The sequence below is a fragment of the Macrotis lagotis genome, chromosome X, assembly GCF_037893015.1.
Source record: "Macrotis lagotis isolate mMagLag1 chromosome X, bilby.v1.9.chrom.fasta, whole genome shotgun sequence".
Taxonomy (NCBI): Eukaryota; Metazoa; Chordata; class Mammalia; order Peramelemorphia; family Peramelidae; genus Macrotis; species Macrotis lagotis.
Window position 1 is genome coordinate 72,958,589 of NC_133666.1, and position 24,499 is coordinate 72,983,087.

The 24,499-nt window shown below is 52.4% G+C and overlaps 1 protein-coding gene across 2 annotated transcripts; it reads left to right on the forward strand.

The window, feature by feature from the left end:
- The first annotated feature begins 2,355 nt into the window (after positions 1-2,355).
- CAPN6 (calpain 6) lies at positions 2,356-23,980 on the forward strand. Of its 2 annotated transcripts, none has more exons than XM_074201000.1 (13): positions 2,356-2,563; positions 7,959-8,137; positions 13,663-13,794; positions 14,259-14,467; positions 15,045-15,237; positions 16,058-16,251; positions 16,848-16,925; positions 18,081-18,276; positions 21,388-21,510; positions 21,594-21,796; positions 22,079-22,200; positions 23,387-23,523; positions 23,692-23,980. In XM_074201000.1, exons 2-13 carry the CDS (start codon positions 7,973-7,975, stop codon positions 23,872-23,874), a joined length of 1,935 nt encoding a protein of 644 aa, XP_074057101.1. In that variant the 5' UTR covers positions 2,356-2,563; positions 7,959-7,972; the 3' UTR covers positions 23,875-23,980. The 2 variants fall into 2 exon arrangements, with proteins under 2 accessions (XP_074057101.1, XP_074057102.1); XM_074201001.1 differs by lacking the exon at positions 2,356-2,563 and adding an exon at positions 6,425-6,517.
- The last annotated feature ends 519 nt before the right edge of the window (positions 23,981-24,499 follow it).

A 24,499-nucleotide genomic window follows, 5' to 3' on the forward strand; every position in this document is an offset into this window, starting at 1 on the left:
CGCAGATGTGAGGGATGCCCCCAAAAGGGAGAGGTTGCCTCAGCTTCCTTATTGGAAAATAAAGAGCAGGTCCCAGTTGGTCTCCTCCTCCCATGGCTCCCTTTGGCTCCCTGGGTGACAGGCCAGGGATTCCTTGCCTGGGCTTCCAGGGGATTAGTCCAACCCTCAAGAGAAAGAATCCCCTGGATGAGGTGAGCTGCTGAACCAGGAGAGAAGAGCTCACCAGAAGCTTCTTTCTGCCCATCCCCCCTTTCTCTCCCCTGTCCTAGGAGCTAGTGAGAGTTGCTCTGGGGATGAGTCTGGGAGCCCTCAGTAGGAGGAAGGTCCTTATTTTCCAGCTGGGTGATTGAGGCCCGGCATGGTGAGGTGCCTAGCCCCAAGTCACCCACACTTAGATCAAATACATGTCTCCCCTCCTCTTCTGCAGGGGGAGGGCCTTTGATTTGGTTTTCAGGGGCCACAGACAGCAGGTCTAAAGCTCCCTCCTTTCCCTGCTCCTTCTCCACCCCACAAATACACTGTTCCTAGTCCTTCCAGGCAGAACAAGGCTAACCCCATTCTTTTCCAGTCTTTCCAGTCTTTTCCAGTTTCCAGTTTCTAGACTCCTCACCCCCATTCTGTCATCTGATCACAAGACCACTCAAAAATCAACTGAAGGCACTGGATGGGTTTAACCTAGAGGGAGAGGAGACAGCTCTTGTGGAGTGTGAGTCTGATCTCCCCACCCATGGACTTGTTCAAGGTCACTCAGAGAGTCAGCAGCTGAGGCCAGATGTACCACGGTCTGGTACAAGATTTGGACTCCAGGACTTGCTCTACAGATATGCTGTGACCTTGGGAAAGTCCCTTCCCATTTCAAGGCCTCAGTTTCTCTGTACATTGAAAGGGATTCAGATCTGAGGCTTCATGACTCCAAGGGGAAGGATGGTCTGACTAAGTGGCCACCACACTGCCACTTAGTGAAAAGGGACTTGATTATCCCCAGGGGCCAAATGCTAACAGTCCTTTCAAACAATTCAAGAAGGAACAAGAGGGTGAGTGATTCTGGTTGGGGTCCCTCAGGCCACCTCGACTTGGGGCAGAGGGTCTGCAACCAAGGTTGAACCCAAGCTAGCAAAGTTGGATTTGAACCCAGCTCTTCTGCCTTCAAGCCTCACCCTCTTTCCCGTTTGCCAGGCAGATAGTCCAGGAAGCACAGATATGTTTTCTAGGGTTCCTGCATCAATACAGTCATCGATAATATGGCAGGAAAAGCTCCCCAGCTGAAGGAATGAGGAGAATCAACCCCATTCCAAACTAAGTGGATCAAAGCTTCCCAAAGTACTTTCTCTTTGTGTCTCTGACAAATACTCTCTTTGTCTCTGTCTCTGTCCCTGTATCTCTGTCTCTCTGTCTCTGTCAAACCCTGTCTCTGTGTCCATGTCTCTGTCTCTGTCAAACTCTCCCTCTGTGTCTCTGTCTATCTCTGCAGCCCTGTGTGTATGGCTGTCCTTTGCTCTCATCCCAACCAAGGGACAAAACTAAATCTCCACACAGGTCCATAAGCCAGTCCCCAGATCCAAATGATCCAAGCTGACCCCACAGAGGTTCTCAAGTCTTTGCCACGGGAGAAACACTCAGAGAAGAGACTGGAAATGTTGAGCCCAGAGAAGAGAAGGCCCCCTTCTAACCCTGGCCTGTGCCCCCATGCTCTGTTTATCCTGGCAAAGAACAAGAGAATTCCCCATCAGGCCCCCTCTCTCTCTCTTGAAGAGACAACATGGTGGAGAGGAGACAGGCAAAGCTAGAAGGAAGAAAAGCTGGGGCTTTAGCCCATCTCTGGCCCTGTCCAAGCAGAAGTCCCTCCTAGGGAGCCCATCGGGGCTTCAGGTTCGGAGACTATCTCCTGGGGCCATCTTATCCCGAACCCCCATTCTCCAGCCTCATGAACTTTAGAGCAGGAAGGACACAGAAATCCTACCCAGGTCAATGCCCACATTCTCATTTTCTGAGTACATAGAGGATGAGGGAATTGGAGCCCTTCATTAGCTGTATGGTCTTGAATAAGTCACTTCCCTCTGAGCCCTAGTTTCCTCCTCTGTAAAATGGGGAGAGTAATGGCCAGTACCCCAACCTCCTCGGGTTGTTGGGAGGCTTCCAAGAGGCTCTGGGGTTTGATTTGTTCTCTAAATGTCCATTAGCCCTTTCCTTCTTTCCTTCTCTCCCTTCCTATCTCTTTTGCTTGCTTTCTTAGCAGATCTCAGTCCCCAAGGCAGCTGGCCCAGCCCTGCCCCCAGCCAGGGGGGCATCCCAGTTGGCCCCAAGTCAAGAATGTTGGGAGGCAGGGAGGCAGGGAGGCAGGGAGGCAGGGACATGGGAACACGGGAACGCCTTCCCCCTCTCCCTTATGACTCAAGATCAATTCCTGGCTGCCAGAGCTGGACAACGGTTCCCGAAGTGGCTGACCAGAGCTTCCCCTGCCCTCAGAGCTTGGGTCGGCCCGAAGAGCTGTCCAGCTGCCTGAAGCCACCTCTGCCTCAACTGGGAAACTTGCCCAGGACTCTGTGCATTGACCTGAAAGCAGGTAAGGCCAGGGGGGCCCTGGGCAAAGAGCTGTCCAGCTGCCATCTGGCTCTCCAGGGGAGTCCCTGGGCCACTGCTGCTTGGCCAAGGCAAGGCTGCCCGGGGCCCTGTGGCTCCCGGGGCTGGGGGGAGGGAGAGTGATCACTGGGCCCCCCGCCAGCCCCGGCTCAATACTCAGCCTACTGCCAAAGGCTCGGAGGCAGGAGCCATCCACAAGTTGGCTGACTTGGAGTCTTTCCCGATCCTTCCTTTGGAAAAGTGAGGAGAGGCCACTGGCTGGCTGCTGAGGGCCTCCGTGAAGAGCAGGCCGACAAAAGGAGATGCCTCAGCCCCTTTAGGGGCGCAGCTAACCACTTAGGCCACTTGGCAGATCAGCAAACTGAGGCCCTGACAGTCATTTGCCTCAGGTCACCCGGGGGCTAAGTGGCAGAACCCCAAAGAGGGAAGCTCAAGTCGGTACTCCCCAATCCGCCCAACTTGCCCTGGGCCCATGAACTGAGCAGCCTCTTCTGCACTCCTGAGGCTTGGGGGGCCCTGCAAACAGGACTGGATCCTCCCTGCCTCCCCGCACCCACCCCCCACCGAGCAGTCCTCAGTTCCTGAGCCTGGCTCCTAGAGGCCCTCATCACCAACTTCCTTTCTCCCCAGTCACGAGGCTTAGAGGGGGAAGACCCTTCGGGATCCCATGCCCCCATGCTCCCGTTAGCTATACAGCCAGAGAGCAGACCCCCAAAGGATGAGGCAGGGCAGGGCAGGGCAGCCGCCTCCTTTTTGATCCCAAGCCCCACAGAGCCGACTCCCGTGACTACAAACTTGGAGCTCTCCCTCTCTGTGTCTCTCTCTGTCTCTGTGTCTCTCTCTGTCTCTCTGTCTCTGTCTCTGTCTCTGTCTCTCTCTCTCTCTCTCTCTCTCTCTCTCACACACACACACACACACACACACAATCTCTCTTTTTGTTTCTGTCTCTCTCACAATCTGTTTCTCTTTCATACACACAAAATCTCACACATACACACACAAAAAAACCACACAAACGATCTCTCTCTCCTCTCTGTCTCTCAGTCTGCCTCTTACAATCTGTCTCTCATAATTTGTCTCTCTCTGTGTTTGTGTCTGTCTGTCTCTCTCACTCTGCTGTCTTTGCCTCTCTCTCTCTCTCTCTCTCTCTCTCTCTCTCTCTCTCTCTCTCAGGTTTTTGCAAGGCAAACGGGGTTAAGTGACTTGCCCAAGGCCACACAGCTAGGCAATTATTAAATGTCTGAGATCAGATATGAACCCAGATACTCCTGACTCCAGGGCCAGTGCTTTATCCACTGTGCCACCTAGCTGCCCCAATGTCTCTGCCTCTCTTGTTGCTGTAGTCGGGTCTTGCCTCAATTTCTCTAGGGTCCCATTCTGCATCCTGGGACCGCCCTCGTGAGTGCCTCCCCCACCCGCAGGTTCCTAAAGCCTCTGGGAAGTCCCAGCAGAGCAAAGGCGGAGTATGGCAGGAACTCGGGGCATCTAGAACATGGGGTCTAAGTGAAGTCAGAAGTGTGAGGAGCGTAGTAGAACATACTGCAGGAGAAATAATTTTGGACCTAGAGCCACACAGTCTGAATTCAAATCCGGAACTCACTCCTCTCTGAGCCTCAGTTTCTCCAACTGTAAAATGAGTAAACTGACCTCTAGGGTCCCCTCTCTCTCTAGACCTAGGGCTCAGTAATGAATGAATGGAGCCCCAGCCCCTCTTCTCTCCAGCTTCTCCCACCTCCCAAGCTGAATTTCTACTTCTCCTCTGGAAGAGCCAAAGTCTGGGGTGGGGGCAGGGGGGGGGCACTCAGGAACTGCAAGCTCTGGTCATACTTGTTGCCCTTCAGCATCCCTAAGCTCAGTACTCAGGCAACAGGCTTCCTCCCATGGGTGCCCCAAGGGTTCTTCTTCCCCACCCCACCCCCAAGGGCTTTGTGTTCCAAGGACCAAGGTCTCTTTTCGAGGTCTCTTCCTCCCCTCCTCTTTGCCCCCTCCCATTTGTTTTCTCTGTTCCTGCTCGGAGAGCTCTCTTGGTGCCATTCCCCCACCACCTCAGATCCCTAGCTATGGATCTGTTGAGGTGAACCTCTCTGGGAAATCAGTTCCCCTTCAGAAAAGACTTGGGGTCAATTGAACCCTTTTCTGGCCCATTCCTAGGTGGGGGAAAGCATGACCAGACGAAATTCAGGGGCACCCAGGAATGCTTTCAAGGATCAGAGGAAGTTGGGAGAGCCCTGGATTAGAAGTTAGGGACCTGGTACCAGTTCGCAGCTCTGCCTCTCCCTAACTGTGTGACCTGGGCAAGTCACATCCCTCTCTCTCTAGGCCTCAGTTTCCTTATCTGGAAAATGAGGAATCAGGTTAAATGCTAGGTAAAGAAAGCCCCTTCCAGCTCTAAATTCTACAAAATCCCATCAAGTTTTCAGGTTAGAAGGGACCTCAGAGGTTTTCTGGTCTACTCCCTCAGGTTTCAGGAGAGGAAGTCATTTATTCACAATTCCATAGACTGGACATATGTTCAACATGACTGTAGCCATATCAGAGCACTCCCCATCAAGGGGAGAGGAGAGGGAAAGGAGGGAGGGGGCAAAATGGAACATGTGGAAAACAGTCTTTACATGTAATTGGGCAAAAAGAACAATTTTTTAAGAAAGACCTGGAAGGGTCTTAGAAATCATCCAGTCCTGTCCCTTCCTTTATAAACAAGAGGGGCCCCAAGTCAGGCAGCTAGCAAGTGACTGAGACAGAATTTGAAGCCAAATCCTCCGACCTCCATTGTCCTCATTCCTTGGACTCCAGTACCATCAAAAAGCCTGGCCTCACTCGGCTTGCAGGGACCAGGGCCAGGACAGGGGCTAAGCACTAGAGTTTCAGAGGGCCAGGGAAGTGGGGCTACACAAACACCAGCTGTTGTGGACACACACACACATACACATACACATACACCACAACATAGGCATGTACACATAACACACTACATACATCCATACACCACACACTCACATCCATACATACACACCTACACATACCAAACCATGTCACACATGTATATACTTGTACACCAGCTCAGTCTTGTAAGGAAACATGCCTCTACCTCCTAGGGTTAGCTCAGCAGGCCAATGGGGACAGCAGGACAGTTGGCAGCCAACAGCAGGGGGAAGGTCTTTGCTGCCTCTCTAGAGACCAGGCTGCACCACAGAATAGCTCCAAAGGCAGCTTTCCCAATTGCTTCTTTAGCTTCTTCAATGTGCTGGGTCTTGGCAACCTTGCCAAGTACAAAAAGTACCTGATTCAAAGGGTCAAGCCAAGGGGTGCCTTGGTTAATTAGCTATTCTGGTTTTACTGGGCCAGCAGCGGTCCAGACTGGTTTCCTGCACAAGTTAATTAGTCTACCTTCCATAATGATCATCATAATAAAAGCCTGCCCCAAGCATCTTCCTGAGACTGTAAATTGCAGAGAAGGTACCTGGCACATAGTAAGCCCTTCATGAATGAATGTGCTTTAAATATAATCTTATCATCCCCATTCTTTAGATAAAGAAACTGAGGCAAACAGGTTAAATGACTTGCCCAAGGTCACACAGCTAGGCAGTATTTAAGACTGAATTCTGAACTCAGGTCTTCTGACTCTGGGCCCAGACTCTGACCACACCAGGCAAACCAAGGGGCTGAAAGAATCTTTTATCCCCCCTTCCCCAGTGGGGGTGGGGGGAGGGGAGTGGGGGGGGGGAGAACACTGGAATTGGGTCAGAGAGATTAGGCAAGAGCAAGAGTGGAGAGGGGTGGGGCTTATATGTCCCCTGCCTCCTTCATGGTTGACTCTGACCAGTCACCAAGCCTCAAGGGTGGAGTCAGGGGATAGCCACTGTGGTCTAGTGCTGGTCAGTGGACAGATCTTGGAGACCGGGGCACAGATAAGTCACTTCGGCTACATCGGAAGCAGGTGAGAGGGCTTGGGAGAGGACTTTGGGTGAGGGTCTAAATGGTTTCTAATATTGCTTTTATTGAGAGTTGCCACTAATATTGTGTATGCATTAGCAATTATCTGAGAATATCAATCTAATCCTATAGACTAGAAAATAGTAATGATGCCGAGCAGATTTTCATTTCCCACTCCTTTGTGTCTAGAGCATTTGACAAGTTTAACATGAATGGGTCTCCGGCAAAGTCTCAATCTGAACCAATATTGAGATCAAGCAGTAAATTAGGGATCCCTTCAGATGGGAGTCATCTGGTTAGTGTGAAATTGCACGGCTAATAGAGAGGACCTACTCATTCAGACAGCTGGCTTGGACTCAGGTTAATCTAGCAGTACACTAAATTTCTGTGAGCTCTGGAAGGATTTGTGGCGATATGAACAAGGTCTCTCTTAGCAAGCTTGGCTCCACATTAACCACTTTGGGGATTTTAGCCCTGGCAGGACTAGACTATAGATGAGGAACTAGATCCCTGAAGAATGATTGCCACGGCCAATGGGATCCCAGAGAAGATGTAAATTTCACCTGTTTGGGTCTCCTGTGGGGATTAATAGGCATCAAAAGACCTTATTGTCGCTTCGGAACTATTTTAAAATAAGATGCATTGCAGATCGTCATCTTCAAAAGTTGTGGAAAAGAGCTTAGACAGAACTGGGCACCATTTGTCCAGGGAGGGCAGTTCTGTTCTCTCCAGGCCAGTCATTTAGTGTGACATAGGAACATGTTTGCATGCCTTAAACATCGGGCTCAATCTTTCCTATAATTTCTTATTTCATTTTCATGCTTCCCCTTATTGGTCAAAAAAAGATTATCAGCTGGCCTTGGCCGGCTAGTTTTAGCTGTGTTTCTTGCTCTTTTGAGACTACTTGCCAGTCTTCTAACTAGCGCCTACCAGATCGTTTGACTGGGAGCTGTGTGCTCATTTATTAAATAATACCTTTCCTGTGGGCGACATAGCTTCCCGTGTAAGTGGAGGATTCTGCAGTCACAAACTATATAGCACTGCACTTGGCCATGACTCCAGACCAACCTCTGGCCAGTTGCACACTTGAGTGAGTTTGCTCACATTGCTATTTAGCATTTCCCCCTTTTCAAAGTACATTATAGACATCTCAAATGAGTTTCCAAAGCCCCCCCCTTCTTTTTTTTACCTGGACTTAGGCTCTTCCCTACTAAGGGAAGACCCTCTCCCAATGCCCAACATTTGTTCGGTGTTTTCAGATCTTGGAGGATCGTCCAGGAGATTCATAGGTATGGTGACTTGTCAGCCAGCCAGTACCCACAGGGATGAGTTAGCAGCTCTTTGCCCCAGCTTCCAATGCCCCCTGCACAATACCAGCCCACCCTTCTTGCTCATTGTCTGCCTCATTCTTCCCCATCCTGAAGTGAATGTTGCTCTCATTCTAGTTGGCATCGCAGTCATGTTTTCTGGGGTGAAGCCCTTTAAAGGCCAGAAGTACCAGGAGCTCAAGAAGGAGTGTCTCAAAGAGCGGAGGCTCTTCGAGGATTCAGAGTTCCTGGCTGGGAATGAGTCCCTCTTCTTCAGCCGCCGCCTGCCGGGACCAGTGGAATGGAAGCGTCCCAAGGTAATGGCCTAGAGAAGTGGGAGTGTTGGTGGCACATCAGGGAGCCGCGTGACCCAGGAGGTACCGACTGCAGCCCAGAACAAAGTTAGGAAAGGAAAGAAACCTACCCCTGATTCTCTGTTCCCTCCCTCTTTTCCAGGAGATAGGGTCACGATCCCCAAAATGAATTCTCCTCACTGGCCAGTCCTCAAAGAGCTTCCTTCTAGTGGAGGAAGGGGGTGATCAAGCAATGGGGCCATGTTAAAAATGGCTAGCAGGAAACCCACCCCCCAGAGATCCAAATACATGATCACTGACCCTTAAGCATCAAATGGTCCAGTCCCACTGCCCTTCAGGAGGCAGTATGGTAGAATGTGTAGAGAGCCAGGCTTCGGAGCCTGCTTGTGACTGAGGGCCTCACTTGCCTCCTCTGAAGAATAAGGGCATTGGACCAGATACTTTTGGGGTCCCTTCTAGCTAAATCCTCTGAATGAAATCTCAGATTCAAGTACCAAATGAAAAAGAGTGGGTGGGCTGCTCCAAGTTCCCAGGGAGCCAGCATCAGGTTATTGAAGGGTCCACAAGTTTATGCCAGGGAGCTCCTAACTGAGGGAGGGCCTGTGATGCCAAGGAGGCCTGGGCCACACAGCCATAGGCTTCATGGCCAGAATAACAAGGGTAATGGCAGTGGCTCACACAGACAGAAGGAGCATTTGAAGTCCTTTGCATTCTGTCTCCTGCCAAAACCTGGAGCAGTAGGTGTTGCTAAAGAGATCCCATCTGAAAGGTCAAGAGGGAGGAGTGGACAGTGATATAATCCTTCCCTGGCCTCTCTGGAGGCAAAGCCCATCAGGGGCTTGCCAGGCCCCCAGCACATGAGCAGGGGTGGCGGTGAGTAGATGTACTGAGTGATAGGACCATGGGGGAGAGGCTGAGAGGGCGAGGCCAGGGGCTATCCAAAGGGAAGGGTCCAGCTTATGCCTAGAGCAACTTTGACCCAGATGGGCTGAAATATGACCTACTAGGGCAGTGGGTCTCCTTCCCATGCCCACCCCAGCCTCTAGGCCCAGGGACTGAGAAGAAATAACTATGGACTTAACTGCTGAGCCATCTACTGCTGGCTCCACTCAGTGTCTAGTGGCCTAGGCAGGGGCAAGGTTTAGTTAAAGTCCATTACTTAAGCCTAGGTCCAGACCCAGGCCCAGACTCCTCTTGACTACCTGCAACTGGGCCCAGGAGACAGTGGGAGCCCTCCCTGGTGGCTGTGGTCTGACCACCAAGCCTAGGGGAGGCTATAACTACTCACTGAAACTCCCTATTCTGGGCTCCAATCTCGCGGCCACAGATAGGAGACTGCAGAAGCCATGGAGTCAGACCTTCTCATTCACAGAGAAGGAAACTGAGGCAGCCCAGAGAGGGCAAGAGATTTAACCAGGACAGCTAAGATAGGAATCCAGCTCTTCTAACTCTAAGAGCAGGACTCTTTCCACTCTATCTTCTTTGGGACAACAGGGGTCAGAACCCAGGGCCCACGTCTAGTCAGCTGATCACTTTCCCAGGTTGTCCTTAGGGCTAGCCAGGACCCACTTCTCTTGCTACAAAACTTGAGCCACAAGGAATCCATTCCCTAGGCAAAAGCAGAGCCTATATCCCAGCCCTTCTTCTGATCGTCCCCTTCATCCAAGCCCCTCCCTCCATCTTGGCACTGTCACCACTGAAGAGAACACTGGAATCCTGTCATGGATCTCAAAGTCCCCACTACCTCCCACACTGCCTTGGAGCTGTCCCTTCCCACGCCATCCAAGGGGTCCCAAAGTCAGTAGTGGCTTCCTCCCCTCTTTTTCATCCCCCTCCTCCTCTAATCCTTGCCAGCCTAGCCCAAGTCACCCTCCATGTCACGCTTTCCTATAAGTTTTGCTGAGGGGGCTCCCAGTCCTCCTAGAAAGGGGGTCAGGTAAGAAGGGAGCAGGGCAGGCTGGAGAACCCACTGATCCTACATCCACTGTGACTGGGAAGTTCTCAGCCCAGTCCTTTGATCCCTGGGACTGGCATCAAGAACTCCCATTGGCAGCTGGGGAGAGGGGAAACTGTCCCCGTCAGAGGAGACGGTCCCTCATCAGCACCTCAGCCCAGGGTCCCACACCTAGTGAGCGTTGGGAGTGGGGGAAGAGGAGGACTTGCCCCCAGGCCACTGGATCTGGGACACCATGCTGCTTCTCATTAGATCAACAACCATAGGAAAGGGAGAGATGGAGGCTGATAGCAATAATAACAATGATCCTTGAATGCTGAGTTAAAATGTTGCCTTTCTTTGTGGGGAGGCTGGAGCTTGGCTCAGCCTCCATGTCCTTGGACACTGCTGAAGGCTGAGGGCCCTGGACAGGGCGAGGTTCTGCTGAAGAAGCCAGGCCAGACCAGAGGGAGAACATTCATTTCAGGGAGGAGCAGGGAAGAGAACATTCTGGAGGCGTGGGGGGATGTAGAGGCCCCCTTGCTCTAGTTAGTGCAAGGGCTTAGGGGGTCATTTCACGTCTCTGCCTTGGTGTCTCCCCCTCCCCTCTACCTGAACTATGGGGAAGCACACAGTGGGTGCTTAATAGACTTTTTTAATGAATCAAACATGTGAATAAGAACAAGTTAACATTTTCCCGATTTCAGAATATTGTCTTATTTGATCCTCCCAAAAACCCTGGGAGATAGCTGCTATTATGATCCGAATTTTACAGATGAGGAAACTGAGGCAGGCAGCTCCAGGGTCACACAGCTAGAAAGTAAGGCAAGATTTGAACATGTCTTTCTGAATGAATGAATGACTGGCCTGTCACAGAATGAATTCCCACAGAGGGCTCCTGCTCTCATTTGAACCCCTTCCCTATCGTTTCCTGTCTCTACCTGAGAGGCTCCATAAGAGGCACCTAGAGATCACAGGATGTACAGTGGTCAGGTGCCACCTCAGAGACCTTCATTTGAGAGAGGAGAAAACCAAGAGTGAGAGAAGGGCTGGCCTTGGCCAAGGCCATAACATGCAGAGTTGCGGCAGCTCCCTACCTCACTCGTATTCTGCCCCCATTCATCTGGAAGGAAGATGGACCAGTGTGTGAACCAAGGACTTCTTGAAGGCATGAATGTGAGAGGGTTGGAGAAGAGCAGGGGGGAAATATGGCAGCTCCCTGAGATTAGACCCTGGCCTGGCCTGGCCTGCAGCCACCAGGGATTACAGAAATACTGTTGAAGAGGAAGATCCTAGCTGAGGAAAGAGTACTCACTGTGTGCCAGGCCTGACCAGACTTAGGGGGACTATAGTGATCCCTCGGGAAGAACCATCCCCATTGGTCTAGGCTCCCCCAAACATATCTTAGGTTCATAGATTTAGACCTGAATGGAACCACAGAGGCCGTCTAGTTCAACAGCCTCCCACCCATCCATTTCACAGATGTGGAAATTGAGACCCAGAGAGAGGTGACTTGCTCAAAGACACACAGGTGGCTAATAGAGACAAGATTTGAATTTAGGCCCTCTCTCGCCCACTCCAGATGACCCCACCTCTCCAGAAGTTTGCCACTACAATCCCAGCACATGATATGCACTTAAGAAATGATTGGTCACCTGCTTTTAGTACTGACCAAGCAAAACTGTGTCTACAGATGACCCCCCCCAAAACTGACCTTCCCAGGAAGTTGGACTCATAACTTTGACCTCAGTATCACCACATTCTCACTAACCCAACACATGACCCTGGACACATTTCCCCTCTCAGCTCTTTATGTCTTGGTTTCCTCCTCGAGAAAATTTTCTTTTGATGAGCTCTAAAATCCTCAGCTCCTGAGCCTCAGTTTCTCCAGATATAAAAACAAGGGACTGGACTCCAATGGCCCTCCTGAAAGTTCTGAATCCTCTTACTCTCCATTTCTCTCTATTGGATGGGACTTCTCCCCTGGCAGCCTTGAGCAAGCAGCTCTGGCTTCCAAGAGCAAAGGTCACATTCTCAGTCTAGGATCTCATCCCTCCCACCCAAGTGGTCCTGAGGGTTTTCCATAATGGACCAAACCCACATGGTTGGCAAAGACCCAGGCTCAGGGAGTCCTCCCTCCTTCCCATCTTAGATGCTTCTTGAAAAAGTTGCCTCAGGTTTGGCCCCAGAGGCTGTTTACAGGCTCTAGGCTGGGGCTACTGGTCCCTATCAACTCCTTGGCTCCAGGCACAGATCCAACAGAGAGGCAAGAGGACATGGAACCTGCATCTTGACGTGTGTGTGTGTGTGTGTGTGTGTGTGTGTGTGTGTGTGTGTGTGTGTGTGGAGAGAGAGAGAGAGACAGAGAGACAGAGAGACAGAGAGACAGAGAGACAGAGAGACAGAGAGTCTGGGTATGTGTATATGAGTCTATGGGAGTATATGGGAGACAGAGACAGAGCCAGAGACAGAGACCAGAGTACAAAAGAGCCAGGGCCAGGGTTGAACAGAGAATGACTGAGCTCCATGGCCAGTGGGGAGCTTCTGGGGGAAGGTAGCCTGACCCTGGCTGCTGAGGCTGAGCCCTGGAGCTACCCTTAGCTCCCAAGCACCTGCCTTGGGCTCCATCTGCTTGTCCCTTGAGGATGGTGATGGGGTGAGAGATGACCTGAGGCCAAGGGAAGAAGGCATAATGAGCATCTGTCTGGGAGAGATTCCATCAACAAGGCCCAATGACACTGGAGAAGCTTCCTCCCAAGGACAGCTGATTGGCCCTCTTCCCCTTCATCCCCTCTTTCTTGTCATTAGCTCTCCCTCTTCGGTCTGAGCCAAGCCAAGCTACCTCCTGATAAGACTGAGAGTGGACCTGCTCCCAGAAGGCCCCCCGGCGGGGGGACATAAGCCTGGCCCCTCTGAGCTTCAGAATCCCCAAATGGTCAAATTAGAAAGATCCTCCAAGGTCCCCTAATCCAGCATCCATTTTACAGGTCAGCAAAGTAAGGCCCAAAGAAAAGAAGGGACTTGTCTTCCCTGATCTCCACACTCTTCCCCAAGCCCAGATAGGAGCACAACCAAAAAGCCTGGACGATGAGAAAGGAGGAAGGAGGAAGGGAGAGGAGCAGTCCCACTCAATTTTTTGACAAATCTAGCCACTGAGATGCCATTCCATGGCTTCTGGGGCATTAGCTGTTCACCCCTTTCTGTGACCTCTGCCTTGCCCCTAATCACCTACCCAGCTAGGCGTGCTACAACAGGGAGAACACAGGCCTCAGGAATTTTGGCTCCATCACTGTCCTGTTGTGTGACAATGGACAAGTCTCTTCTCTGGGCCTCAGTTTCTCCAGGGGAAATAGTAGCATTCACACCACAACCCTCTCTCTCTCTCACCTGTGTGTGAGTGCGTATGTTGCTCCCTCACACTCATTTACACTCCACTAGTCACTCACTCTCCCTCCCTCTGTCCTGTGCTCATCTCTGGGGAGACGGGGGTCCTCACCGGCAGAGACCACCCTGGGCCCAGCAAGGTGAGGCCTGGGCAGAGGTGAGGCAGCCAGGCCTCCTGTGCTAACTGCTAATGGACCCCCTTTTGTTGTAGGACATCTGCGACAACCCACACCTGTTTGTTGGTGGAATTAGCTCCCACGACTTACATCAAGGGAAGTTGGGGAATTGCTGGTTCGTAGCAGCCTGTTCTTGTCTGGCCCTCCAAGAATGTCTCTGGAAAAAGGTAATTAAGAGCTTTGGCCGAGGATCGGCATGCACGCCCATCAGGGCCCCTTCCAGCCCATCATGGGCTCCATCCCATCCCAGGGATGGGGACCAGCTGCTCTCTTCCTCTCACTGACTGGGGCTAAGTAGACTTGGGGGGAGGGGTTGGGGAAGAAAAACTGGGAGAAAAGTTGGAAAAGGCCCACATACCAAAGGCTGAGGGCCCTCAGGGACTTATGGGGGCGGCAGGAGTGGTGACTGAATGTGTGAGACAATGAGGGGCCTACTTGTAAGTGGTTCTTTGTAGCCTTGGGCTCAGCCCTGGTCTGGCCTTGGCCAGCAGAGTCATTTCTTGGCATTCCAGTCAGGGGGCCCAGAGCCCCGGCCAAGGTGGCCCAGAATGACAGTGATCTCCTCATGGGTACATTTGTATGGCAGAAGGAGGGGGTATCAGATGCTGAACTGCCAATCCCTTGTGTCCAGGTGATCCCCAAGTTCAAGGAGCAGGACTGGGATGCCCGGAGGCCTGAGAAATACGCTGGAATATTCCACTTCCGCTTCTGGCATTTTGGCGACTGGACTGATGTGGTGATTGATGACCGTCTGCCCACCATCAATGGGGAGCTGATTTTCTGCCACTCCAATGTGCCCAATGAATTCTGGAGTGCCCTGCTGGAGAAGGCCTATGCAAAGTACGCTCTTCTGGGAGGGAGGCTGGGCTGCACCCGGGCCCATTGGGTATATAGGTGCCCAGACACCTACATTGGAGCAGAAGCTGGGCAAGAGCTAAGAAACAAGCTCCCAGATGTCCAAAAGAGCAGCACCAGTCCCAACTGGCCTCTCTCCAGTTCCTTCACTTATGCAAGGGGCAACTGAGGCTCAGGAAAGGCAAGGGGCTCCACGTCATAGATCATGTGAGATGGAAAGAGACCTCAGATGCCATATACAAAAAAATAAAACAAAGGGCAGGCAGGGTTTAGCAGTGTGATTTTGGGACTCCTGGGCAGCTCTTCCTCCCCCTGCCATGGGGTCATGGGCACCCCAGCCTTGGAAGCTAAGGACACGGGGTCTGGCCTTCCTAGCCCAGTAGGGAATCCCGAGAATTAGGGAACTCTTGAGAGGATCCCAAATCCTGTCGGGAAGGGAGTCCGAGGCAGGGGCCAGAGTTACCGAGGCCTCCTGGGTAGGAAGGGGCCCAGGGGCCCAGCACCAACTGCCTCCTTTCCTGCCCTTGTGTCTCTCTCCTCTGCCTCCACCTTGCACTCCCAGGTTGGCTGGCTGTTATGAGGCTCTCGATGGCGGGAATACTGCAGATGCCATCATGGACTTCACTGGGGCTGTGTCTGAATCCATCAACTTGAAGAAGGGCAATTTCAGCAAGCTCCTCATGGAGCAGACCAAACTCTTTGAGGATATGCTCAAGGCCCACAGCAGAGGGGACCTCATCAGCTGCTCCATTGTGGTACCTACTTTACAAGCCCTCCAAGCCAGGCCTTCGTGAATGGATGCATGCATGCATGGGGGAGTGAATGAATGAAGTGACTGTGTGAATGAATGAAGTGACTATGTGAAGGAGGCAGGGTGAAGGGAGGACACAGCCCTGGCAGCAAAGAGCAGACATTCAGATACACAGCATAGGCCCCGAGGCGGGGGTAGAAAAGAGGGTCCAAAGTCATCAAGGAACACCATGGAAGTCAAGACAGGAAGCTTTAGGGAAGAGGTAGCTGGTACCCCCCCCATAGGGCCCCCAGGAACACCAGACCGAGGGATGCCCTGGGGAGCCAGCTTGGGGCAGCAAGGGCAGGCAGCAGGCCCTCTGGGGAGCTTGACCCCAGGCTCAGGCCTAGATCGACTGAGATAACGCTGGCTGCCACTCCCTTCTTTGGCACAAAGTAATCAGTAAGCATCAGACTGGCCTAAAGAGAGCTACTTGCTCATGCCAGGCTTCTGGATGCCACCCAGAAAGGAGCCATGCCCAGGCTGACAGCGGGAGGAGACCCAGAATGAGGCTGGCTCTGAGGGAGACCAGTCTGCAGAGGCCAGCCCAGAAGAGCAAGTCTCTTTCTCATACATTCAGAGTAGGAAGTCTGTGACCGTGTGTGTGTGTGTGTGTGTGTGTGTGTGTGTGTGTGTGTGTGTGTGTGTGTGTGTGTTTGTGTGTGTGTTTGTGTGTGTGTGTGTATGTGTTGTGAGAGCGTATATGTCGTGTGTGTTGGGGATGCAGTGGGGAGCATCAGGATGAGGCCTAACTCTCTGTGCCCTTCTGGGTTCTCTGGTTGTAGCCTGACCTTGCCAGTGACCGTCAAGGAATCACAGAGCAGGGCCTAGTGAAGGGCCACGCCTACTCTGTAACCGCCATACGCAAGCTGCGCCTTGGAGAACAGTTCCTAAATTTCTTCAGGTCTGAAAAATTGTTCATGATAAGGATGAGGAACCCATGGGGAAAGCGCGAGTGGAATGGGCCCTGGAGTGACAGGTGAGCTCTCAGCCCTGGGCCCCTAGGTCCTGGCTTTGCCTCAATGAGGCAGGAGAGAATCACAATTGCTCTTGTTTCTCCACCATTTTCCATACTACAAAGCCCTGGTCTCACAACACTCCCAGAATATAGGTGGCGCTGGTATTATTTGACCTATTTACAAAAGTGTAAACTGAGGCCCATGGTCATACCACTAGTAAAAGAACCGTTGTCTCTTGACTACAGAGTTCCAGATCCTGCTTTCTAAATCTCTCAAGCTTGCCCCCTAAAGCTGCCCATAAAGTGCCAAGTTCCATCACTTCTGCCCCTAGTGACTATGGGCTCCCTGAGAGCAGAAGATCTAGCTAATCTACCTCCTCATCGTCTCCAAGGCCCAGGGTCAAGGTCTTGGACGCAGTGGGGATTCTCTTGCTCTCTATTCTGTCTTGAAGCCCCTTCTGGCTCTGGCATTCTAGATGCTAAGGCATGGCCTTTGTGAGAAATGCATCAGCCCTTGCCAGGGATGAGGTCCAGGGAAGGAGTGGGTTCCTCCTCTTTGCCATGGGCTGATGGTGGAGTTGGCCCTGGATCTGATCCCTCCATTTTCTATCCTTTAGCTCTGAGGAGTGGCAAAGAGTGAGCGAAGCAGAGAGGAAGAGCCTGGGGCTCAGTGTGACAGATGATGGAGAGTTCTGGTAAGGGAATGGGGCCTGCGGGCCCAATTGCCTGGGAGGCAGAAAGATGGCACAGTGGACAGAGCCCTGGTCCTGGAGTCAGAAAGCCCTGAATTCAAATATGACCTCAGACACTTACTAGTTGTGTGATCCTGACTATGTCACTTCACCTCTGTGATTTGAACTCAGGGCTTTCTGACTCCAGGGTTGACCTCTAGTTGCTAGCCTACATTTATTTGCAGCTTTAAAGTTGGGAAAGCTCCTTAGGGACATTCCCACACAAGAGACTTTGTCCTTGATCCCATAGCTGGGGGGGGGGCAGGGAGGAAGGGGGTACCTTCTCAGCTCCAGACCCTCTGTGGGAAGGGTGAATTGGTGGGATCAGGGAAGACTGGAGGCTAGGACAACAGTGGGAGCCAGGAGAGAAGGCATAAGGGACTCAGCTCTAGGGCAGTGGATATGAGGCTGAGATGGAAGGAACAAGGCCTGGTCCCCTCCCCAGACCCCAGAGCCTCTCAACTGGTCTTGCCCCCTTGAGGCCCTTCCAGAGATTGTTGTTCCAGACCCTTCTCAGGAATCTTTTTAGAAATGGCCACTTCCTCTGAGCCTCTAGGCTAGTCTCATCCCATTACAGAGAATGACATGATTGAGTCCCAGCAGGGCCCAAGGTAAGGCTCAGAGTCAAGGTTTGCTGCTCCTGCTAGGGGAATGGGGACACTGAAGGATGGGGGCCATTCCCCACAGTTCAGCAGAGAGGAAAGAGTGTTTGGATTGGAATCCTGACACACTGATTCCTCCTTGTGTGACAAGGTAAGCCCCTTCCCATCTTGAGGCCTCAGTTTCTTTCTTTGTAAAATAAGCTGGTTGTACTAGGTACTTCGAATGATCTATCTTGGCTCTAGAAAATAAATAAGGAAATGCCCCCTCCCTCCTTTTCATAGCAGGGTAGGGGATCATGGCTATAGAATGTGGATCCATTCTCAGAAGTTCATAACAATGTGAAGGCGTCTATCCAGAAACAATTGTGTTGTTACAAAGGAAAAGGCAACAGTAGTGGCCTTTTAGGGAAAAAAAGAAGAGATGATTTGGGGCTTTCCAGAATCCTGGTCCTCGGGTTCTAGGATCCTCCTGAAATGTCCAGCATCTTCACTCCTTTCCTATGGTTCTCCTCCTTAGGATGGCCTTTGATGACTGGTGCAGCAACTTCACCGACGTGGACATCTGCCGCAATCTGAACACCTCCTTCTTCAGCATCCGCAAGACCTGGGAGAAGGCCACTGTGCGAGGGGCATGGCTCCATGATGATGACCCACTGGCCAACCGGGCTGGAGGCTGCTTCAACAACCGTGCAACATTCTTGCAGAACCCCCAGGTTTGAGCCCCATCTCCCAGCACTCTCCAGGTTCATGGGCCCTTCCTGGGTTTGAGTTGTCCTCATAGGCATCCTAGGTGCACCCTTCCTCTTCTGCATGGCCCACAGTCACCTTTGGGGTGATCTTCCCTCCTTTGCTCTTTGTTCTTAGGCCCACTTCAGGCAGCCTGGGGTGATCACTTGCCAAGGGCCCACCACTATTTCACTCAAGGTGACCGAGGAGGAGTCTGGGAGAAAATAGCCATTTGTATCCCCTGGTTCTGCAGGTCCTAAAGCTGGACAACACCCTTATAAGGCTGGGGCAGTCACCTGAGTGCCTGGGCCCTTTCAGCAGACTGACTTTTCTATTCCAGTGACCTGGTGGAGCAAAACCTCTTAAGTGGGGTGCCACCTTGCCTGGAGATATTCAGATTCCTGTGGGAAAAGGTCTAGGGAGGTCCAGAGGACCCCAAGCTCAACAGCAGCCAAGAAAATGACCACAGAAGGCAATACCCCAATGTGATCTGAAGCTACATTCCAAGAGGCAGGATGTCCAGAAGGGCCAAGTGGCAGGCCTCCATCCTCTGCCGTGCTCAGACTCCCCATGAAGTGCAATGGTCACTTTTTGAGGAAGGTCACTACAGAGGGAGAGCAGATTCAGAGCAGTGTGGCCCGTTTGGGGAAGAAACCAAAGACCAGGCTATGGGGGGGGAAGACAAAAGAGAAGGCTCAGGGAGCCATGTTAGGCTTGTCAGAGGGAGTGGGCCTAGGGGACAGAACCAGGAGCAGCCATGGGGGAGGAGAGGAAGGTGAACAGTAGGAAATCTGCCTCCATGATGGAGGGAGCTGTCAGTCCATCCCTGCACAGCTTCCCCTCTTAAAATGAAGGCAGGGCAGGAAGGGCCTGGCCCAAGCTAGAAGTTCAGAGGATTCAGAGCAGAGAGGGCCTTCAGTCCAATCACTTCATTTTACAGAGAAGGAAACAGAGACCCAGGGAAGAGAAGTAGCTTTGCAGAGGTGACCTAAATGGATCTTGGAGGCTGGCCCCTCCTCCACTCCAGTCTGCCTGTGACCTTAGCAGTTGCCTACATATATCTAGTGTGAAAACTGACCAAGAAAGTCCTTTTCAAGTTGGGATCCTCCCATGGGCCTTAGAGTACAGGCTGTCCACAGAGGCCCCTCTGCCTGCCCTCTCCTTCCCACCCCCAACATTCACACATACCAAAGGGAGAAGAGAAGATGGCCTGACAAGTTAGAGGCCAGATAGTATGATCCAGTCAGCTCGTGAGCAGGCCCAGGCCTGAGGAAGAGACCCTAGCTAGGGCTGCTATTGGAGGAGGGCATAGAGGAAAGATCTTCCTCATGGGGAGAGCTGGCTCTGAATGGGAGAGCTTCCTCATCTTGGGTGGGGCTTGGCTGAAGTTGAGAACCTCCGTGTTCCTTTGCCTCTAAGATTGTGTGACTGTGTCTTTGTTAGTGGGGTCCTCAGCGGATGTGTGGAGCCCAGTGTCCCAGTAGGTCCTGGGGACAGAGAGCAGTAGACAGATCCTTTCCCAGAAGACAGGGTGGATGGGTGGAGGGACAGGAGACAGGACACAAAACAGAATGTCCTGAAGGATGATCTAGGTCAGACACCCTCCTCCCCTCCAACCCCCTGCTTTTTTTGCTTACAAATTGCCCCCCATCTTTAACCAAGTTTTTGAAACTCCCCCAAGAGATTGTGGCCCATGATTCCATTTTCCTTGATCTCAACCCTTCTCTGCCCTCCTTTCCCTAAAGAAGAGGTCTAAAATTTGCTCCTGCCTTAGCCTTATTTATCCATGTACCCTACTAATAACTAGCAAACCCATCTGCCTGTCCCCCTGTCCGAGAGTCACCTTCAGCATTATTCTGGGGAGGGACCAAATGATTGCGTTTCAAGTTGACTGTGGACCTTGGCAAAGGCTCTGTCCCTCTCTGAATCTCAATGTTCCCCTCAGCAAAAACAATAGTTTGGGCCTGGATGCTCTCTAAAGGAATTCCCAGCTCTGACCTTCTTTGTTCTAAAAAATCTTCCTGTCTCTGGGTCTCAGTTTCTCCTACCCCCTAAAATGTCTGGCAACAGAGAAGAAGGACAACTGGGGCATTTGGCCTCTGGCTGTCTTTGCCAATACATGGGATTTACCCACTGGGTCCCAGGTGGGCAACTGGGTTCTCCAAGAGTACCACGCAAGATTTTCCCCAAGAGAAAGCAAATTTCAACTGGTTCCATTTCCCAGAAAGTCCATACCTGGCCATGCCAGTGGTCCAAGCCAGGAACCCCTTTCTGGTCCTGTGGATACTGACAAACACTCTTCCCCAAGTCTACCTTGCCATGGCATGAGGGCACCCCAGCTGCAGCAGCTCCTTGCAAGCTGGAAGGGCTTTGAGTGTTGGCCAAATGATGGACTGTCTGTCCACTGGCTAAGATCCAGTCTGACACAGTTTTGCGAGGCTCATCACTAGCATATCCTAAAGGGGACACACATTTTCCAGTCAACGCAACTCTCAGAGACCATCTGCAAAGTCTGAAGCAGCTAGACTGATGAGCTAAATGATTTCCTTGGAATCCTGTGATCTTGGTCTGTTCTCCTGGGCCTGGCAGCCTGCTGCCTCCTTGTTACATACATCTGCTCACAGGGACTACAAGAACAGAGTGAGACCACTCTCCCCCAGACTGACCCAGTGTTCAGCTGGGCTCGAGGTCTAAGCTGGGTATTCCAGACAGAATAGTTTCAATCACAAATTGAAACTGGCTCAGAATCCAAACCATAAAATGTCAGCCTGGTGGGGACTTTAGAGGCCGGGTTGTCCAACCTCTTCCTATGACAGAGGAAGAAATTAAGGCTCAGGGAGGGAAAAGAGATGATCACCACAAGTGCTATTTCTCAGAGACCCACTCCCATAGGACCTCCAAACAAGCCCTGTGAGATGAAGAATGCCATAGGGGAGAGTAGCCTCCAGAGAAAGTATACACAGCAAGTCAACTGAGAGCTGGGCCTGGGGTTCCTAGATCTCCTGGTTCTGGGGCCCAGATCCCCATGCCTGCATGGAGCTCTTTGAACTTGGTTCAGAAGCCACCAACTAAGGTGCCTCTTATTCATCTTTCCTCAGTATATCTTCAACGTCAAGAAGGAAGAGGACAAAATACTCATCTCCCTGCAGCAGCGTGATCAGCGCCCTTACCGCAGAGATGGCCGGGGAGACAACCACATCATTGGCTTTGAGATCTTTCGCGTAAGTGCCCTCTTGGCTACGGCCACTGTACCTGTTCTTCTGAGCCCTGGCCTGGGCCTAATGCTCTCTGTCCCTTCCACCAGGTGGAGCTGAATCGAGAATACCGCCTCCATCAGCTACAGGTCCAGGACAGGGTGGTGGGCTCCACCTACATGGACTCCCGCACCGTGTTTCTGAAGACCATCCTGAAGATGGGCCGATACGTCATCATCCCCACCCTGTTCCAACCTGGTGACATCAGCGAATTCATCCTAAGGCTGTACACCGATGTTCCTTCTGAGCTCAGGTTCTCTTCCACAGGGGCCCAACCATCTGTCCACCATTTTCCAGAAACTCATGGGAGCTCCAGAAGAGAAGAGCACATGGGGTTTGGAGCTAGTGGGCCCAGCTTTGGGGCCCAGCCCCCAGACAATAATCTGTGGACCTGTCAGCTTACTCCTTGGGAAAAGGGCAGGGCTACATGATTTCAAAAGTCCCTTGGAGCTGTCGATCTATGAAATTAGGCCTCAGCAAGGCCAATGAGCCAGTGGCTAGCAGGATTTTAATGCAGCATCTCCTTCCCTTGCAGGGAGCTCACTCTGGACAAGCCCACAGCTGGGTGCAAAAGCTTCCTGTGCGGCTATCCCAAGCGTGTCACCCAGCTGAGCGTCCATAGTGTGGAAGGAATAAATAGACACAACGCCTCAAGAAGTATGTGGCTTTGGGGGTGGGCAATGTAGACTCTCAGGATGGGCTTGGCATCCTGACAGCAGCCTGGGCAAGAACAAGGGGTTGACTGGTCCCATGTCTGAGGTGGGGTAGGCCAGGCCTCAGTGGAGGTGGGCCGGTGGGCAGCATCAAAGAGGAGGCTACTCTGGCCCTCAATTGCCAGCTTTACTACTCAGTAATGGTGGAAGTGGGCCTTTACATCCCCAAAAGACTTGTCAAGTGCTTTCCAGACATCATTTGTCTCATCTGAGTTTCACAAAGGCCCAGTAACATAGGTGCTACATGATTATACCCATTTCCTGGATGAGAAAACTAAGGGTCAAAGAGGTTAAATGACTTAAGCATAGTCTCACAGCTAGCAAGGATTGGAGGAAGGATTTAGAACCAGGGCTTCACTATATCACACCTGCCTCCCACTTACTAGCTGTGTGAACTTGGGTAAGGTAGAGCCTCAGTATCTTCCTCTGTAAAATGGGAAGGAGTTGGACTAGATTGTCTCGACAGTTTCTTCCAGCTTGGGCCAGCCTGGGGAGGGAAAGAAGCAGTTGGCATCAGAAGCCATGGACTAGGTGGGTGGCTGGGTGGCTGAGCTGCAGTGCCCTGCCTCTGGCTGCCATCCAACAAAGGGCAGGACCCACATTCAGAGGGCTGGGCTCTCTGCCCATGGTTTGCCTCAAGCCCTCTGGGGCCGCTGCCAATAACTGTGGCTGGAACTGCTGCTGGCCCAAGCTCCCTGGGGGATATGCACAATGGCCACCAGGCAGCTGCCCACGTGCTGTCCAGGCCTGGTGGCTCATTCTCTGCCAACAAGCAGTTTCCTTTGGCTGGGCTGCTGCCAGTGGCAAGGTCAGCTTTGTTTTGGCTAGTACCCAAGAATGGCAAGGTCTGGGGTCTAAGGGGGCAGTGGGTGTCTCTGGGAGTGTGGGCCGGGAAGCTTATGTTGTCAAAATGTGAGAGAAAAAGGGGTCCTTAGAAGCAACCACTGGGATGTTACAACAGAGGAACCTGAGGCCCAGAGAGAAAAAAAGGCCTTGTGGTCGAAGCTGAGTTTGGGGTACAGAAGAGGTTGGAGGATACAAAGTGAGGGATGATGACCCCCCTCCAAGGGCTTCCCCCCTCAGTGATGCCAGGCCCCCAAGGCAGACAGGTCATATGAGCCTTGTTTCAGATGCCAACCCCTACCTCATCATCAAGTGTGGGAAGGAAAGTGTCCGCTCCTCTGTCCAGAGAGAAACCTTCGATGCCATTTTTGATGCCCAGGCTATCTTCTACCGCAAGAATCTCAATAATCCCATTGTGGTCCAGGTGAGAAGGGCAGCCCAGGAGCAAGGGGCTGCAGGCAAGGGGTCAGGCAAAGCCCAAGTGCACCCTGCCAGGGTCAGGCCCAAATCCCAAAGCCTTCACACTCCCATCCCCCCCTCCAGTCTCTCACCTTCCCCAAGCCCTCCCATGCCTCCATCCTCATGTCTTCAGGTCTGGAACAAGAATATTCTGTGTGACCAATTCCTGGGACAAGTGACCCTGATGGGTGAGCCAAGTGACAGCCGGGAGCTGAGGACCATCCAGCTTCGGGGTATGGGTGCTCCTGATGCCCCACCTGTGACTGGGAGCCTCAGCCTCAAGATAGTGTCCACCGATGATCTCCTGGAGCTCTAAAAGCCTGGCCTCAGGCCTCCCTCTGGCACCATCGCTGGCAGAATCCTCTGCTTTATCTGTCAAGGGCCAGGGGGAGAAGAGATGGGGGGGAAGAGGGGAAAAGGGAAATGAACAGGGAGGGGGAGGGGAGGGGGAGGGAAAAGGGGAAGGGCTAGGGGGAAGGCAAGAGGGGAAGGGGAGGGGAAAGGGGAGGGCTAGGGGGAGGGGAAGAGGGGAGGGGAGGGAAAAGGGGAAGGGCTAGGGGGAGGGGAAGGGGGAGGGAAAAGGGGAAGGGCTAGGGGGAGGGGAAGAGGGGAGGGAAGGGGAAAGGGGAAAGGGGAAAGGGGAGGGGAAAGAGGGGGAGGGGGAGGGGGAGGGGAGGGGGAGGGGAGAAAACACCTGCCCAGTTCTGCTGAGCTGGGTTGGAGCTGTGGAGCAGGAAGCTCACTTCAGCTGCACTTCCTCATCAGCCACAAATCATCTGAGAAGCCCCCAATTCCTAGCAACCTGACTTCCTCTCTCCATGGACAGGCCAGCTGGCCTTGTCCTGGTGATGAGCAGAGCAAGCCGGGGGCGGGTTCCCCAGAGGCTTGGGGGACCCTGACAATAACCTAGCTTCCCTCTTCTGGCACTAACAAAGCTTGCT

Coding starts and splice junctions, on each gene's coding strand:
- CAPN6 (XM_074201000.1), top strand. CDS start 7,973: ATGTTTTCTGGGGTGAAGCCCTTTAAAGGCCAGAAGTACCAGGAGCTC. Junction 18,277..21,387: donor CATTCTTGCAGAACCCCCAG/GTTTGAGCCCCA, acceptor ATCTTTCCTCAG/TATATCTTCAACGTCAAGAA. Junction 21,511..21,593: donor TTGGCTTTGAGATCTTTCGC/GTAAGTGCCCTC, acceptor CCCTTCCACCAG/GTGGAGCTGAATCGAGAATA.